Here is a 19006-nt window from a genome sequence, read left to right as displayed (position 1 = left end):
CAGTCCATGTCTCTCCAAAAGAACAAGGGATCTACAACTATCCATGAAAGCCCAATGCATCGGGGCAACATCAATTAGTAGGCAGTAAACATCCACAAGAGGACAGTAGAACCAAGGGAGGTCATGCTAACCATGTGGTCCACACATTGAGCTTTGTTAAACCTGATATGACCCCAGAGGCCCAGGTCGGCCTAATAACACTCTGATGCCTGAATCAGTCTAGTTCTATCCAGAGCCTTCTAAAGATGCATAGACACAGTGCTGAGAAGTCACAGTCTCTTATGGAACTGAAACTGAGTCCAAAAGACCCACGGCACAGTGATATTTAAACAGCAGAAGACATGGACCCAGAGCTGCAGGCTCTCCAGTCCAGAACAAAGAGAGGCAGACATGGATATTCCACAAGTGATGGGCCCTTCTGACCAGTACTTACCGATAGAAGTTAATCTCCTTCTTGAGCTCCTGAAATTTCTCACGATGTTCAATGTTCTTTGTGTCTAAGTTGTGCAGTAATGAAATGACCTCTTTCTCCTTTATCTTCAAGTTTTCATAAAATGGATTTGGCCTGAAGTAGGGGCTGGCCCCAGGAAGATAGAACCCAATGAACATCGAGGTTTAGGACTATATGAACTCAGTCTGTGTCCTGTACTACCCCAGCCCTGGAAGGACACTTTCTGAATTCTACATATTTGGATCTTCTTCAGCTTCAGAAACTTGGAATTGTGTGCCCAGGACAACAGAAGCTAAGCACCCAGATAAAGGGTTCCCTGGCTCACTTTTTTCAATCAGGAGGGCTGGATATGCATTCAAACCTGTTATGCTGTCAAGAGCCTAGGCCACAGAGCTTACCCAACCACACACACACACACACAAACACACACACACACACATCCAGAAACCTCTGATTTCATTTTTCCTGTTTTGACAAGTGGAATGCTACAAGCCGAATAACTAATATTCTAGAGGCAGACAGTACACATAATTCTGGAGATAAGACCAGATATTGCCACAAACTTATAATCTGCCCAAGGCATACAAGTGTATAGACAAATGTGACTACACAGGCACAGAACTGTACTGTTGAAAGTGGGGCTTCCAAAATAAAGCACTTACACCTCCATGAAACTATTATACAGGTATATCCTGAGGTCAAAAAACAGACCCCTAAATTCCAAGGGACAGGGGACATAGAAACATATAAAAGTTTACATATGCATGCAGACCTGTGAACACACAGACACACAAACTGGGACACACCCACAAGAAAAGAAAAGTAAACAGACTCAGAGAATGAGAAAGAGAGACAAATATGGAAAGAGCACAATGAGAATCAGTAGAAATGTATGCACCATTACTGTCTCAGTGTTTAAGGCACACAGACAAGAAGGAACAGGCCTGAGCCTCAGGCCTTCTAGTTAAGCATGGAGATGAACAATGTGGGACCTGTTACCTAAGGGTGCTGCCATGAGATGATAGCGTTCAGTCACCTTCCTAGCAAGTACAAACACTGTCCACAAACTCACAGCACCTAGAACCTTGCAAAATGCCACCTGTCAAGGGCTTTCCAATTGTACACTGGGAACTCATGCTCCAGTGACGTTATCCCTGAATTCTTCACTCAGATCACAAGTTCAGATTTTCAACAGGTGGAATCAGAGAGTCCATTTCCAAACTCACTCCTCACTAAGGGTCAGGTTCTGAATCTCCTCTCTATGGGAGATGAGGTTTAGAACAAGGTCGTTTGTTTGGAGCAATGCATACCTCTTGCTCATGGATCCACCTGTCACATAAAGGAGGCGATCTGTCAGCTCATTTCTCTCCTTGGTAGTTAGCTCCAGTTCTCTATTCAGCCTCTCCTCTTCCTCGTTGGCCTGCACCTTGTTTAGGACATTTTCAGGGGATGACGTCTGTCTGCAGGCCTCTGTAGGTAGAATAACACAAGTGAACCCGCATGGGGCGAATGCATAGAGCATACACAGACCACAGTGAGGTCCAAACAGGAGAACATGCTTGGAAGCCAGTGTCACTGCAAGGAGTTTGGTCTATGTGTAAGAGGCATCCTAAGTGGATCACAGTTCCCCCACTACTATATAGAGACCAAGAGATGTAAGCAGCCAGGTGTTCCCTATGCCTGCCCACACAGGCTTACAAGTACCAGAGAGATGCCTTCTCCAGGATTATTATCAGGTACGCAGGCTACAACCTGGTTTCAGGACCCTCACCCCTCTGGTTTCAGAAGTCAGATCATCAATTCAGCATCCACAATGTCTTGATTGATCAGGGATACTCAGATATCCTACACTGTTACTCTCGTCCAATAACTTTGCATTAAAAATTCATGTAGGGGGAGGACATGGTCAACAGACTTATTAATTCCCCCTACTGAAATGACAAATGCCCCAGAAGTGCCAGTAGGTTACAGGCTCTTTCTCTACCTGCCCCATATAGTTGGCTACTGTAGAAAAATATCTGCCACACAGAACCTCTAATGTATGAAGGTAAGATTGGCCCCGTCAGCCAGAGGTAGTCAGAGGAGTTCTAAGAATATAAGGTCATGGCCAGGAGCACAATTCTCTCCCTCTTACTACTGTCAGATAGTCACTGAATTTAAAGAAGCAATGAAAGTGAAGTACATTGATGCCCTGTTTAATTCAGAAAAGTTATACCCTCAATGACTACTTATGGTGTTATTATATCAATTTAACATACTGAATGCACTGTAAAAGTAAAGACTAGAAGTTCACCCAATAATAGCATAGGCATTGCCATATCCTCCATGTGATTATGGAGAAACTAATGATGTGAAAACCTTGACTTTCAGGAATTGTGATAATCATGGAATTCAATATCTGTGGAGATGTTCCAGTGGTTGTGGCCCATTGCTATAAAGGCCAGGTGAAGGCCCCCACACACACCCCTGACAGGAAGCTCAACATACACTGCCCAGAACTTACTCCACATTCCCCATGTCCTGTGTCCATCATTACCTTTAGGTTTCGTTTGCTTCACTCTAGACCCTTCTCGATCAACATCAACTCTCCCAAAGCGCCTACAAAGACGGCCAAACATGTCTGTGGATATATCCTTTGGACACTAAGAGAAAAAGAAGGGAATTGGTTGTCACAACGATACTGGTGACATCACAGGGATTCCAAGGTCTCTCTAGGAGACAATAGAATGTCCACGAAGGGTCTGCTGATGTCATGGAGAACAGACTTTGCCTCCCTGCTAATGTTCTCCCTGTACTGAGCAAAAGCTGATGTGCCCTTTTCAGGAGACTTCCCTGTGGCATAGCCACTGAGCACCACATGCTTCCAAAGCCAAATTTGGCTCTAGGCTTGATTGGAAAAACCTAAGTCATTGCTATGAATCTAAATGAGTGCTTCCTCCCCAATCCCTGCACAGAAATGTTTCATCCTACCTCAAATTCTCCTCAGTCAGCAATATTACCCATTAAAGATTACTGAGAAATCACACCAGTTCCTATAAGTAGCCAAAGAGGTCTCCTGTCTCATCATGTGCAGGTGCATGAAATCACACCCAGAAATAGCCTGTAGGGTAGGTTGCAATGTGGGTGTGTGTTATAGGTACAACCTGAAGCTTTGTGCTTAACATTTGACAGTTGCCACCAGATTCCTTAGGAGAAAGAATTGCATACATTATGGTCCTGGCAACAATGTGGTGATCTGTTAGCAGAGGAAACTGAAATATTGGATCCACCAGTGAATGCACCCTCAGGCTGAGTGTGGGGCTCTCTTCTTTGCACTTAAGTTACCAAAGTAGGATTGCTTACAGGCCTCTCTAAGGTATAACGTGTGATTTCATCTGAAAAACAAAATAGTCAGCAAATGTGGGGGGGGGGGGATGCAGCCAAAGGAGTAGGACAAGCCTAGAGACATAACTCAGTGGACAGAGTAAGAAACAAGCATCTTCACTCCTGTTTCATGGATCACCCCACAAAACACAAACGCATCTATCCTTCTAAAAGAAAAAAACCAGTTATTTTAATGAATGCATACACTAATACTGTTTAAAGTATTAGTGTCAAAGCTCAGATTTTGGGGGCAGATCCATGACTTGAACTATCTTCCTGACAACATATAAAGCAATAAATAAATAAATAAATAAATAAATAAATAAGAAAAAAACCACAAAAATAAAAAACACAAAAAGCACAAGCCTCTCATGTGAAGTTACAGAAGAGTGATCCAGTGGTCACTTCTGACCAGGCCATTTTAGCTATGACAGTGCATAGTGACCCTAATTTGATGGGTCCTATATAAAGCTTTGTGCAATATTGTCATTTTAACAAACCTCATCCAGAACATACATAACGACACAGGATATGATTGCCATGTCCTTGCTGTGTATCAAGTTATTTTTCTGTGTCCTTGATTGTCAGGCATATTACAGCAACAATCTGAGATGGCTGGTAGACTTGGAAGAAAGTGGATATGAAAGATCTCCGTTAGATATCAGTACAGCCATTTCTTAAGCATGAGAATCTTTTAAGCTGGCCCTCGTTTAGCCCCTAGACGTTAGAGAATAGACCAGAAAGTACAGAAAGCACATTCCCACCCACTCTCTAGGAAGCTGCCCGACCATAAGAACAGAGGGTATAGAACATATTTACTGCAGGGCAATTACAAGACAGGAAACATCTCTGGGAAGCTGACTGACCACTATAGAAGTGCGATATCCTTGGTACTGAATGCAGCTGTGCTATAGGCTGACATCGCTATAGCCTTGTCCTGGGAACTCCAGAAGGGAAACACCTGCCAAGACAGATATCCTTGGTCCTTGTCCTGGGAACCCCAGGATAAGAAAATATATATCAAGTCAGACGTCCTTCCTACTGAAATAGCTACATTGATGTGGTTACGGCCTTATCCCAGGACGAGAAACATCTGCCTAGGTATTCTTGGCACCGAAATAGCTGAGCTAATGAAAATGTGTGATCGTAAATGACTGTTTAAACTGTACATTTCTGTTGTTCGAGGCTCCTCACATCCCTCCTGCGTGTGGACCATGTCGAGCCCCAGTGCATTGGTATCCCAAAGTAAACCTCTTGTTTTTACATCAAGACTGAGTCCTGTGTGTTCATGGGGTGGTGATTGTCCTCAGGACTGGAGCGAGAGTCTCCTCTGTCTGAGGGTCTTTCAGATAAAGCTATAGTTGTGGGTTACACACCTCAATTCTCATTGGCTAATGCTGTCCTCACAGTCCTTGGAGGCCCCTTTGTAAGACTACCTGTTGGAAAGTAGAAGCAGCTTTATTTGAGCTCAAAGTGAACCTGACGAGCAGCGTAGAGAACAAGATGGGGTAATTGAGAACCTGTCTAAAACCAGCACAGAAACCCACCCTTCATTCAAAGTATTATCTACCAATTCTTGAATTTTTACCATTCTCTGCCAACCAGTCTTTCATTCAGGAAAGGTAGAAAAAAAACTGGAAATGATCTTTGTATTCTAAGGACCTCGATCTGTCTTTCCTTAGGTCCACGTTAAGAACAAATGAAATGGGTATCACCATCTGAACAACTTAGTATCACCTACTCAGCATTTCTAGCCTAATACTGTGCCTATGGCAATCTCAAGCTTCCCTGAGTGTTGCTGCCCCAGCAAGAAGAATGAAGAACTGAGGTCAAACCCCAGTGAACCTTTCATGGGTTAGAAGAAAGCCATCAGAGATACTGCACTTCTTTGTCCTTAGATTAAATCAAGATGATACAACGTGAATCTATTGGGCTATTCAACTATACATCTTCCTCACAACCCCACCTATCTGAGTTCATTGCTTGGCAGAATTCATGCCCCACCATCCTAGATATTTCTTGATTCATTGCTGCCAAGGGCCAGGTTTCCTGAGTTTTGTTTTTTATAGAATTGGGTGTAGTCAATCATAGTTGCCCTCTGTAAGAAATGACAAATATCTATAATAACAGACCACACTGTACTTGTGTATACAAGTACAGTAGTGGAAAATTCAGCATAACTGAGGAGTGGGAAATCACCACTGTGTCCTGGCCTTTCTCTGCCCATATCACAGCTCACAGGCGGCTGGGGCAAACCTTGAGTTCCTCTGTAGAAACAGAGTGATGTTGAATGGACACTGAGCAGGCAGAGCAACACAGCTGAGGCAACTCAATTCCAGCAACAAATGCATTATGTGTTTCCCATCTTAACAGCTCCTTTTGAGGACTTGTCCCCACACCTAGCTTAAACACAGCAATTTTCATACATGCCAGCCTGCTATTTCATATTGTTGCTGTAATACGCCTCCACATCATAGATTTCAAAAAATATATACCTAACACTGAGAAGGGTGATGCTTGTCAACAGCTAGTGCGTTGGGGGCCCAGGTACGGTCACAAATAACCAGGACACAGGGGATGCAGAGCAAAGGCAGATGCAACTGCATGCAGCTACAAGCTTATTAACCCTTATATAGGCATGAATATGCATTACCTCACATTCCCTTTTGGCAAGATATAATAAGGTCGTTATTCCCATGATACCAGGAACGACTGAGGCAAGACTAGGCAAAGAAGTGAGAGTAAGCTAAGGCTTCTCCTTAAAATATCTGTATAGCAAATCACCCCTCTTCCTAGTATCACAATCTACTTGTCATAACCCAGAGAGCATGAGAGCTGCTTCCACAAAAAACAGACACAGTACAGCATAGTGTAAGGTAAAGTGAGAAAAACATTTCCTTCTCAAGGGCAGCGTTCCAGCCCCTGCTTGCATCTCTCAGCCATCTTTCCTTGATCCTGTCTGGGAAGTGTCTCTCAGTGACTCCACAATTTCTCTCTTTGTCCTTTTGTTTTAAAAGTAACACTTTCTATAACATAGCTAATTGTCCTTGAAGGGGTTTAATCATGCAAAAAGAAAGCAATATAATATATAATATGAACCTTTAATGAGTGTATCTATTTTCTTAGGGGTATTATTCAGATACCTTCCCAGATCTGGATTTAACTTTGGTAATTGTTATCTGTCTACAAAATCAACAATATCGAATAAATATTCCAGTTTACTGGCGTAAAGTCCTCGGGAGTAAGAACTAATGATTTTGGAATTTGCTCGGTGTCTATTCTTATGTCCCTCATTTCATTTCTGATTTTTAATTCATGTATTGTCTCTCTTGTGCATTGTTAGTTTGAGGAAGGGGTTGTCTCTCTTGTGGATCTTCTCAAAAAAAAAAAGAGGAAGAAAAGAAAAAGACAGCTCTTGCGTTCCTTGACTTTGTATTTTTCTCTTTGTTTCTAAAGGCTTGATTTCAACCCTGAGTTTACTCCTTTCATCAGATCCTACCAGACTCTCTATGGGATGAGGCTTTGCCTCACTTGGTAACAGCAGCATGGAAAAAATGAAGCTTCTGCTGATCTCTGTTGTGGTGTTGCACATCACAATCTCACCGAAAACCATGCATAGCCTGGTTTTAGGCTCTATTAAAGCAGCCCAGTATTTCAGTGTTACCTGCAAGGTGCCATGGAACGGTAGTAACATAATTCTGCATGCACATCGACAGGTTTCTCCACGGTCTTCTGGGTCATTTGATAATAATTTATAGTGAGTTCATGGATGAACACACACACACACACACACACACACACACACACACACACACTTTACTTACATGGTGCATATTCTTTGCACACCAAAAATAAAGTGAGCGTTACTGAAAATGCACCAATAGTGCAATCGATGGAGGGAGCTGTGGGGAAGCTGGGGCTTAGAGTTACTTAAAAGACCCGATGCAGATTCTCCTTCTATTGGAGGAGAAACTTGATAGACAATGTGGTTCTTTATTTTCTTTCTCTAGAGCACACAGGACTAGGGTGGCAGCTAGGGCTTTGAGTGTGTTTGGCAAGTACTGTAGCACTGAATTAAATCCTAGGGCTGGAGCCCTATTAATCATCGACAACAATTACAGGGCAGGCTGGATGACGACACTCAGCTGACAATGTAGACATCTCAAGACAGTCACTGGACAATGGCTGACACACTTGTCTGAAGACTGGAAATGTTTCTCGATCTTGGAGAGGAAAGAAGGACCCTCCAACTACACTGTCCGCTAAGGAAGTTTATTCAGGTGAGGCATGACAGGGACTGTTTTGTCTCACGTCACACATGTCAGTAGAAAATATCCTAGGTATTGGATGGCGCTGTTAGCATTAACAGAACAAAGCACATAGTGTTGGGAAGATTAATAAATTATGAGTAGGATTAGAAAACCCCAAGCCTCTTCCAGGTTCTAGGAGAGCAAAAAAAAAAAAAATACCATGAAATACAGCATTAATGGGATAGTTAGGTTAAATGTAGTTACTAGTTTCTATTGTGATACCTATTGTCAGTGCCTGCGCCGACAGTGTGTGAATATCGGGTGTAGGTTTGTGGGATTGAAAGAAAACATGTACACGGGTCACCCATTTTTAGAAAGTGCCACCAAGGCTTTACTGAGATCTCCTTATATACCAGAGGCAAAAGCCGTGGAAAATCAACAAGGCAGGTGAAAATCCCCAAACAGGAAAATAGGACAAGTCTGTGTGGTGAAAGTTCCAGCCCAATCAGGGGCATAAACAGCTTCTTAAAAACAAGAAGCAGGAAAGCTCAGTGGGGAGGAAGGGTGCCATGGAAAATCCCAGCCCCAAATCAGGGGCTAAGAGCAGCTGTCAAAGGTGTAAACAATTTCTTCCTATAGCAGGCTGAAAGGCTCAGCGAGGGGGGAGGGAAACACCAAGGTAGGGCCCAACAGGAGCCTTCACTGGTGGCTCTAATGTTTCACTTTCCTCTGCCAACTGGCCTCCACACTCTTTCTAGGACCATAATGATTTCAAGTCTTCCTCCTAAGGAATTTTGTGGCAACCGTTGAATGCTAAGCACAAGGCTTCATGAGTGTTCCCCAAACACACACCCATGTTGCAACCTTCCATGCAGGCTATTTCTTGATGTGATTTCAAGCACCTGTACATAATAAGACAGGAGAACATTTTGACTGCATATTCAAACTGCTATTATTTCTCAGGAATTTTTAATGGCTAATATTGGTGAAGAAGGATAATTTGAGTTAGGATGAGACATTTTTGGGCAGGATTTGGAAGGAAACATTCATTTAGATGCATAGGAATTACTAAGGTTTTTATAATCAAGCCTAGAGGAAAATTTGGCTTTGGAAGAAGGAGATGCTCAGTGGCTCTGCCCCGGGAAAGTCTCCTGGAAAGGACACCTCTGCTTATGCTCAGTACAGGGAGAACATTAGCAGGAGGCAAAGTCTGCTCCCCATGACATCAGCTGTCCCTTCTTGGACATTCTATTGTCTCCTAGAGAGTTCTTGGCGTCCTCTGTCACCAATGTTGTAGTGACAACCAGTGCCCTAGTTTCTCTCAGTCCGAGTCTGGCAGATACATCCTAAGACATGTTTTCCAGTCTTAGAAGTGTTTTGGGAGGGGCGAATGTCAATTGTGGAGAGACTAGGGTGAAGGAGTCTGACCTTTCGTCTCACAGAAATGATGGACAAAGAAAGTGGTTCTGGGGAATGTGGAGTAAGTTCTGGGCAGTGTCTTTTGAGCTTTCTGTGGAGGTGGGGTGGGGGGAGGGATGGTGGGGGTCCTGCAAGCTTAAGCTGACCTTTCTAGCAATTGGCCACAACAACTGGAGCATCTGCAAAGGAATTGAATTTCCATGAATATCACAATTCCTGAAAGTCATGGATTTCAGAACATTAATTTTCCCATCCCCAAAGAAAGGATATGGTAAGGCCAATGCTACTATTCTGTGAACTTCTGGCCTTTACTTTTAAAGTTGATTTATGGCTTGTTTTTTGTTTGTTTATTTATTTATTTAGTGGGTAATATTATTTATTGCCAAAGTCAAACATCTGGGTTACATCCTGGGACCCACATGACAGAAGGAGAGAAATGGCTCCTGAAAGTTGTTTGGTCATGTGCTGCACACACACACACACACACACACACACAAACACACATACACACACACACACACAGACACTCATACTCATACTCTCACTCATACACACACAAACTTTAAAGCAATAGTAATTTTTCTTAATAGCTTCTCGGCCTTTTGGCTAAGATCAAGTGTAGTAATTTTTCTTAGAGTCTGATATAATTGGTTCTAATACAAAGACAGCCTGAGTGTAGTTACTATATAATTAAATAGTACTCATGCTCTCAGGCAAAGAGTTTAAAGTTTATAGGTACCTAATAAACTCGCATTGGGACATATAAAGAACATTTAAATGTTCAGCAGAAATACAAAGAACAACTAATTTAATTTGTTAAAAGTGAAAGCTTATACAATTCTGAAGGTTTTTATGCTGGTTTTATTATACATGTAACTATGAAAAGAAAACATACATACTTGATCAATGAAATGAGGAAGAGTGATTTAATGAACAGAAAAGTGGATGGTACTTCAAAATTTCCATGATTACATATTATCTATTTAATTCCCTCCACAATAGCAAGAAACGGACATTATTATTTATGCGACATTACAGATACATAAACCGAGAAAATATTGTTTGGCCTGAAATCTGAGCTTTTTAAAGGTTTAGTTAATTGACAGAGCTGTGCTTTAAAATTAGGGTCCATATTCTTCTGTTTTAAATGTGTGACACTTTTCTCTTTTTTTCTCCATCTTTATTAAATTGGGTATTTCTTATTTATATTTCAATTGTTATTACCTTTCTGGGTTTCCAGGCAAACATCCCCCTAACCCCTCCCCCTCCCCTTCTCTATTGGTGTCCCCTCCCCATCCTCCTCCCATTGCCACCCTCCCCCCAACAAGCCCCTTCACTGGGGGTTCACTCTTGGCAGGACCAAGGGCTTCCCTTTTATTTCTAGTGGGTGCTGCTCTCCCTGCCCCATGGGAAGTGGATGGGGGGAACGCCCGGGCCTGAGGTGAGTTGGAACTGGGGTAGAAAGGCATAGGGCCTCCTAGGTGAGAATGCCAAACCACCACTGCTGCTGCAGCCACCATGGAGAAGCCCTTGTTCCTGCTGCAGGGAGGAGAGTCTGGTGCCCACAAGATGGCTGAAGGGGAGCTGAGAGTGGACAGCTTCATCACCCGCCTGCTGGAGGTATGAGGATATCGTCTGGGAAAAATTGTGCAGATGACTGAAGCAGAAGTCCGAGGGCTGTGTATCATGTCTCGTGAAATCTTTCTTAGACAGCCAACAGCTGTGAACACAGGTTTCTTTTGGAGAGCAGGCCTGTGCAGGCCCAGAACCTAGGTGGGACAGTTCAAGCTACCCTTTTTCCATGGCCAATCTCAGATCATATTCAGAAAGTATTTCTTGGGCTAAAGAGATGGCTTAGTGGTTAAGAGCACTGACAGCTCTTCCAGAGGTCCTGAGTTCAAATCCCAGCAACCACATGGTGGCTCACAACCATCTGTAATGAGATATGATGCCCTCTTCTGGTGTGTCTGAAGACAATCACGGTGTACTTGTATATAATAAATAAATAAATAAATAAATCTTTAAAAAAAAAGAGTATTTCTTCCAGGTGATGGATTTCCAATTTATGGAATTGAACTAACTTACTGATGGTGGAAGTGACACAGAGAGTTAAAGTACAGAAGGAATAATCCAGAATATCCACCAACAGTTGCTGTCACACCAGGACTTTTAAAAGCTCAGCTGCTAGAGAAGCAATGTAGTCTTTGGTTATTCTCAAGCTTAGGTCTTCTAGTCATTATAAGCTGACCATGACACAAAAAGAGTCATCTATATCAAAATAGAGAATAGTAACTAGATTCACACCACACTATCACATTACTACTGTATTTGAGGTTCTCAGTTAATATCCAAGAACCTGGAAGAGGCCTGGGCCTTGCTACACATACTCATAATTTATGTCCCCATTGTCAGCTGAGATTCTACATGCAGCCTGGGGTAAAGGAGGTCATCCCACAAAGCACAAAACACCCATCTCAGATAAACATGTATGGTTTATTGAATCCAAAACATCCATGAATTTCAGGACACAATTAAATGTTGAAACCTAAGGATAATAGATATAGAAGAGAATTAAGATTTCTAGTTCATAGATCCAGTAAACACCTTCAACAAATCATAGCAGCAAACTTCCATAAGGTAAAGAAAGAAAAGGCCATAAAGGTACAACAAGCCTACAGGACATCAAACTAATTGTACCAGAAAAATTCCTCCATTCACATAATAATTAAAACGCTAAATGCACAGATCAAGAAAGAACATTAAAAGGGGTAAGGTATAAATTTCTAGTAACAAATAAATTCAGACGTATCTGAATTACACCAGACTTCTCAACAGAGTTTCTAAAAGTCAGAAAATCTTGGGCAGATGTAATGCAGACACAGGCTCCTATATCCAGCATAATCCTCAATCACCATAAAAGGAGGAACCAGGATATTTCATGACAAAACCAAATTTAAACAATTCTTTTCTCTAAGAAAGCACAACTGAGGCTAATAGGAGGAAAACTCCAAGACAATGAACTAAACTATACCCAAGAAAAACCAAGAAATTAATCTTCTCTCAATAATTTAAAAAAAGAGAAGCACACAAACATAATTTCACCTATAACCAGAAAAAGAAGAGAAAGCAGCAATCATTGGCTTTAATATCTGACCAGATCCTCTTTCCCTAATCCCCAAGCTCCCAGGGGCCAAACTGCCAGCCAAAGTGTATGCAAGGATGCTCTATGGTTCAAGGTGAGGCCTGTTGCCCACCAAAGGCAGATCCTAAAGGTGTGAGGTGGGAATGGATATGTGTGGGTGCAGGAGCACTGTCACATAGGCAAAGCTGAGCAGAAATGGGATGTAAATTTGATGAGGGGAGTGTGGAAAGCAGGACAACAGTTGAAATGTAAATAAATAAAATAACCAATTAATAAAAAATAGCCAAAAATAAAATAACAAGTAAAAAGGTAAATGAAAATTAAACCAAGCCAAACAAACAAACAAACAAACACCCCTGTAGTGTATTGGCCTAATGCTGCTTGTATTTTAATGCTAATTTGTAGAACTTGAGACTGGTTAACCCCAAATAACTGACCCTGCTCCCAGTTAACTGGGATTATAAAGAAGCCAACAGCCAACAGCTGCACAGCAGAGAGATGGGGGAGGGGAGCTTTGAGGGCTTTGCTAGAGAGGATCATGAGGAGGGAAGAAGGAGGAAGAAGCTGCCAGAGAATAAAGGAATAACATGTGTGATGGAGAGGAGAGAGGAAGAATACTGCAGCCATGGTTAAGGGAGAGGAGTGCCTAGTCCTGAGGGCTGTCCAAGTGGAACAAAAACAGCCAAGATGCTACACAACCTGTAAGAGTTAGCTTTATTGTTTGGAAAGTAGATCTGGTACCATGGAGGGCAGGCAGCTGCACAGCTACTGTGCTGACTAATGCACACTAAAAATAAATTTAACACAATATGTGTTACCAGTAAGACAGCTCTGTAGAGGATCCTAAAAGGAATACTTTAGTTTGAAGGGAAGGACAAAATACCAGAGAACACAGGGAATAAATTATTAAAACTAGGAAAGTTAATCAAAGAAGACTGTGAAAACCACAAAAATTAACAAAATGACAAAATTTAATACATAGGTTTAAATAATAATTACATATCACTAAACTCAATATCTAGGGTGGTGGGGCATGAATTCTGCCATGGTCTGAACTCAGAAAGGTGGGGTTGGGAGAAACATGTCTGGTTAAATAGTCCACCCACATTGTGACAATGTGATTTAATCTAAGGACAAAGAAGTGGAGCATCTCTCATGGCTTTCTTCTAACCCCTTGAAAGGATCACTGGGGTGTGGCCTCAGTACTTCATACTTCTTGCTGGGTCAGCGAAACTCAGGGAAGCTTGAGATTGTCATAGCACAGTATTAGGCTAGATATACTGAGTAGATGATACTAAGTTGTTCAGATGGTGATATCCATTTGCATGTGTTCTTAATGTGGACCTAAGGAAAGAGAGATCAAGGTCCTTAGAATAGAAGGAACATTCCCAGTCCTTTTCTACCATTCCAGACTGAAAGGCTGGTAGGGAGAAAGTGGTAAATAAGAAAGAATTAATAGATGATGCTTTGAATGAAGGGTTGGTTTTTGTGCTGGTTTAGACAGGGTCTCACGTATCCATGTTGCCCTCTCCCTGGCTGGCCCGGTTCACTTTGAAGTCAGTGCTTCCATTTCCAATAGACAGTCTTACAAGAGGGGCCTCCGAGGTCTCTGAGGACAGCATTAGCCTTTGACAGTTGAGGTGTGCAACCCACAACTATAGTTTTAGCCACTTTGTTCCATGTCTACCAGCTATTTCAGATTGTTGCTGTCTATGCCTGACAATCAAGGACACAGAAAAATAACCTGATAGAGAGCAAGGACATGGTGATCACATCTTTGCCTCTGCTGTATGTTCTGGATGAGGTTTGTTAAAATTCCAATATTGCAAAAAGCTTTATATAGGGCCCATCACATTAAGGGTCACTATGCACTGTTTCATCTAAAATGGCCTAATCAGAACTGACCGCCAGACAACACTTCCTGCGAAGTTCCTATGAGAAGCTTAAGTTTTTTGTGTTTTTTCTTCTTCCTTTCTTTCTTTCTTTCTTTCTTTCTTTCTTTCTTTCTTTCTTTCTTTCTTTCTTTCTTTCTTTTTGTCTTTCTTTCTTTCTTTCTTTCACTTTATAGGTTTAGAGGAATGTATTTTGGGCCACGGATCTGCCCCTAGTATCTTAGCTATGGATGTGATCAATCAGTGTTAGTGTGTGCATTCAATAAAATGTCCATTTTTGACTAAGGTAGATGCTTCTGTGTTTTGTGGGGTGACCCATTGTCAATGTCTAGTGAGTTGGGGCCCTGGGTATGGTCGCATACCCCAGGACACAGGGGGTGCAGAGCAAAGGCAGAAGAAACTGTACGCAGTTTCAAGCTTTATTAATCCTTATTAAGCTAAGAATATGCATTACTACACATTTCATTATGTCAAGATACCATAAGATCATTATTCCCAGGATACCAGGAACAATGAGGGAAGATTAAACAAAGAAAGACGAATAAACAAAAGCTTCTTCTAAAAATATTCATATAACAAATCACCTTTCTTATTATAATCAAAATATACTCACCATTACCAAGAGAGCTTTAGAACCACTTCCACAGAAACGGGACACAGCAGAACATAATTTAAGGCCAAGTGAGAAAAACATTTTCTTCTCCAGGGCGGCATTCCAGCCCCTACTTGAATCTGTCACCAGGCCTTTCTTGACCCTGCCTGGGAGCTGCATCTCTATGTCTTAACAATTCCTTCTTTTTTCTTTTGTTTTAAAGTAACACTTTACATAACATAGCTAAAGGTCCTTGTAGGGGTTTAGTCATGTAAAAATAAAGCAACATAATACATAATGTACATAAGATTATGGCAAAACTAGCTCCTCCCATGCTATGGAAAATCCTTTGAAGCCAAGCCTTGGGATCTAATCCTGTCAATTGATTAGCCAATAATTTCGCTATTTCCATAGGGGTAGTATCTTCTAGCTGTTTACCAAAAGGCATTCGAACATCATATTTCAAGGCATTAATTACTTTTGAAGCACTTTCATTACACTCTAAATAGGCTAGAATTAACTTCCAATCATGTTCTGTGTCATTATCCATATATTTACTAACAGAAAAGTAGTAGGATTTCATCATGATAAGCATTATAAGCCCGATAACTGGCATTGGCCGCAGCAGAAGAAACCATGAGTAAAACACGCATTGCTAAGAATAAGTGCTCAGCAGTAAAGGACTTTCCTGAAGGGGACAAAATTATTCCTTTCAGTGCTTAATCGCTTCACCTTACCCCATATAGGTAATAGGGTTGTCACTACATGGATCCTTATCCATTGTTGTTTGTGGACACTAAGAGGAGCCAGGGCCTCAGTAATGGAGGACACCTCCTCATCTCCTGAGAACATCCATCAGGAGAAAATGTAGCTGGTTTAACTGGATTCCTTTGAGGGTAGGGAGCAGTTCTTATTATTCTGTGCTTGGATCCATCTCCCAGGTAACCAGAATAGTCTCCCATCCTGTAATGAGACAAAACCCTCTCCCCTATATACAATGATGTCCCTTCCTGCCATTCAGCATCCCGGGCAATTTTTATCCATACTGTCTGTTCCATGCCTTCTGGGGGGAAGTTCAACAAAGTGTCTATCGGCTCTTGATATAACTTCACCTTGTGGTAAATTAAGAAAATTAATAACGTATAATGCTTGTGCCAATATAGCTCTGGGACTGGTCTGCAAACTCCTTCAGGTTGCATAAGGCCATCTCTTTTCCCCCTTTTTAATTTTATAATTTGTCATTTCAGGGTATGGTGAATTCTTTCAACAAAAGCTTGTCCTTGTGTATTGTGTTCTGTACCAGTAATATGTACAATATGATATCGTTGACAAAATTGTTTATATTGATAAGAAATATATGTTGGTCCATTATCAATTTTAATTTTAGAGGGCAGTCCCATAACAGCAAAAGTTTCCAATAGATGCTGTATAACATGAGCAGTGCGTACTCCTGGAAATGGTGTAGCCCACACAAATTTTGAAAAATTATCTATGCTTACATCTATATGTGAAAGGCGACCAAACTCAGAAATATGGGTTCCATCCATCTGCCACGATGTATTAAGTTGCATCCTTCTGGGATTAATTTGAGATGGAACACATTTTATACGTGAAGACTGACACATAGGACAATTAGCAATAATTTGTTTGGCTTGAGAATAGGGAAGCTTATATTTAATATGTAAATATCCTGTATTGGCATGATTATGACTGTGTTCTTCTGGGGTAGCAAATGCCACTAATTGATCTACCATAGGATTGCCAAGTGTTAAAGATTCTGGAAATTTTGAATGTGATCTAGTATGTGTAATGAATATTCTAGAGTTTCATAATAACAATAGTCCTTTAAAATGTGAGAATAACATTTAATATATGCTTAGATGTAGAAACAACAGCAGTCGCAATATTCTGTACTACTCCTACAACATAAGCGGACTCAGCTATAATATTTTTACATCATGAGTAAAATCCTGGAATACATTAATTACCGCTAATAATTCATTTTGTTGTACTGACCCAAAAGAAGATTCTTGTCCCCAAAATTTATCTTTGGTCCAATAAGCCATCTTGGTTTTAGAGCCATCTGTAAACACAGTAAAGGGTGATGGTAATGGATCAACAGAAATTAGTGTATTTATCAATTTTTTTTTTTGTATTTTAAAGCAATCCCACAATTTACTATGGGGAGGATGAAATTCAATATTTCCAGTGTAAGAAATCATGGCTAATTGAAAAACCTCAGACATCTGCATTAAATATTCCCCTTTATCTTTGCTTAATGGGAAAACAATAGCAGCACAATCATATCCCCACAGAGTAACAGGTCTTTGTATGCCTTGCTGAATAATTAAAGAAATTTGTTCCTCATTATTTGTTAATGTTTGGTTAAAGTTTTATTTAATATAAACCCATTCTAAAGGCAACACATCCTGAGCGAAAGCGCCTGTAGGATATTCAAGAGTATTTAAACATATAATTTAATAACTCTATCTGGATCAATACGTGCCAAATATGCATCTTTCCATTTTCAGAAAAGATACCCTTGCATGCCTTCATATAAGCATTAATATCCCCAGCCTCCTTTATAGGTAATAATGCTCTCCTGTACTCTTCATTAGCATTTTCAAAAGCAAGCATTTGCAGCAGTTGTCCTCCAGCTTCCTCTCCTACCATTGTTCTTTCCAATGTTAATTTTAATATACATAAAAACTTAATATATGGTTCATAGAAAGCTACTACCTTTTTCAACCAACCAGTATCATCCTTTATAATAAGTCGGTTGGGCCACACCTTGAATCGATGCTGGCCTAATTATAGGAAAAGAAAAGGCAGGTGAATTCGTCATTATCATCTTGTGAATCTAATGGTCAACATGCCATCCTCGGGAAACGACTTAGAAAAACCTGCTTCAGGCAATGGTGCAGAGGGCAAAACTTTTACTTACGTTTTGTCTTAATGAAGCTGTAGCTTCTTGTTCTGTATTCGTTATTACCCTGTCTGCATTCATGGCCTTGAACACAGTAAAAATTACAGCCCAAAGAGACCAGAAATTGGAATCTTTTTGCTCTGCCTGACAGCCTTTTTCACCTTAACTTTCACTTTGACCCAGATATCAGAATCCCTGGAACCCTCGTCAGGGAACCATGGAGTTTACTCTTGCTGTCTCTAAACACTTTTCTAAATCAGACTGATAGACATGAATTCCCTGCACTCTTAAAGATGCTTAAGCATAGCGAGATGAAGAGAAGATTTATCTTGTCCCATTTCCTTGTAATAAATTGTACTTACCTTATATGACTGTCCAGACTTACCTTCAGGGACCCTGTTTCAGTGCCATAGGTCGATGTCTAGGGTGTTGGGAGCCCTGCGTCCGGTCGCATTCCTTTCTGTGTTTCCCGATGCTCAGTGGCCATGCCACTCCAGCGTGCTTTGAAATGAACCAGTCCGCCGACACCACCACCAACACCACCACCACCACCACCACCACTACCACCAATTTGGTTTTGTAAATGAAGTTTTATTGACATCGCCATACTCAGCATTTACATCCTGTTCAGTACTGCTTCTGGCTGCAGCTGCAGGGCTTAAGAGCCACAGAGCCCTGTTGGCTCCCAGAGCTGAGAGCATTGACCTTTGCCTTGTTTGTGAAAGAGGTGACTGACCCCTGTGCTCGAGGTGGCCTTTCTGTGCCCTTTAACCCATAGCATAGGTCTCTGTGCCATCCTGTCCCTTTGCTATGATGTGGACTTCCTGGTACATTTCCGTTAGCTCTTGACATTTCCAGAGCATTGGGTCTTGCAAATTGAATTTGCATGGCACCATGAATAGACCTGATAGCAGGGTGTGGGACACTCCCTATGGGGAACCCTGCCCAGGGGCATAAGCTTACTTTTCCAG

General features: G+C 41.4%; 2 protein-coding genes and 1 non-coding gene across 3 annotated transcripts in view; 2 read left to right on the top strand and 1 right to left on the bottom strand.

Annotated features, from left to right (window-relative positions):
* Window positions 1–19006, top strand: part of LOC134483277 (uncharacterized) — a 211961-nt gene that overhangs the window by 34865 nt on the left and 158090 nt on the right. The gene's annotated exons all lie outside the window — the stretch shown is intronic.
* On the top strand, window positions 10070–10257 carry LOC134483727 (U2 spliceosomal RNA). Its single transcript, XR_010060610.1, has one exon. It is a non-coding gene; the product is annotated as a U2 spliceosomal RNA (small nuclear RNA).
* The window catches only part of Speer4cl1 (spermatogenesis associated glutamate (E)-rich protein 4C like 1), a 204568-nt gene continuing 197519 nt past the window's right edge, over window positions 11958–19006 (bottom strand). Inside the window, exon 3 of the mRNA XM_063278573.1 lies at window positions 11958–12028. Coding sequence (XP_063134643.1) covers window positions 12004–12028 — 25 coding nt within the window. The 3' untranslated portion in view covers window positions 11958–12003. The remainder of the gene's footprint in view (window positions 12029–19006) is intronic.

This window comes from Rattus norvegicus, chromosome 19 (assembly GCF_036323735.1).
Source record: "Rattus norvegicus strain BN/NHsdMcwi chromosome 19, GRCr8, whole genome shotgun sequence".
NCBI lineage: Eukaryota > Metazoa > Chordata > Mammalia > Rodentia > Muridae > Rattus > Rattus norvegicus.
Note: the sequence above shows the minus strand (reverse complement) of the source record. Positions and strands in the feature narration are given on the sequence as shown.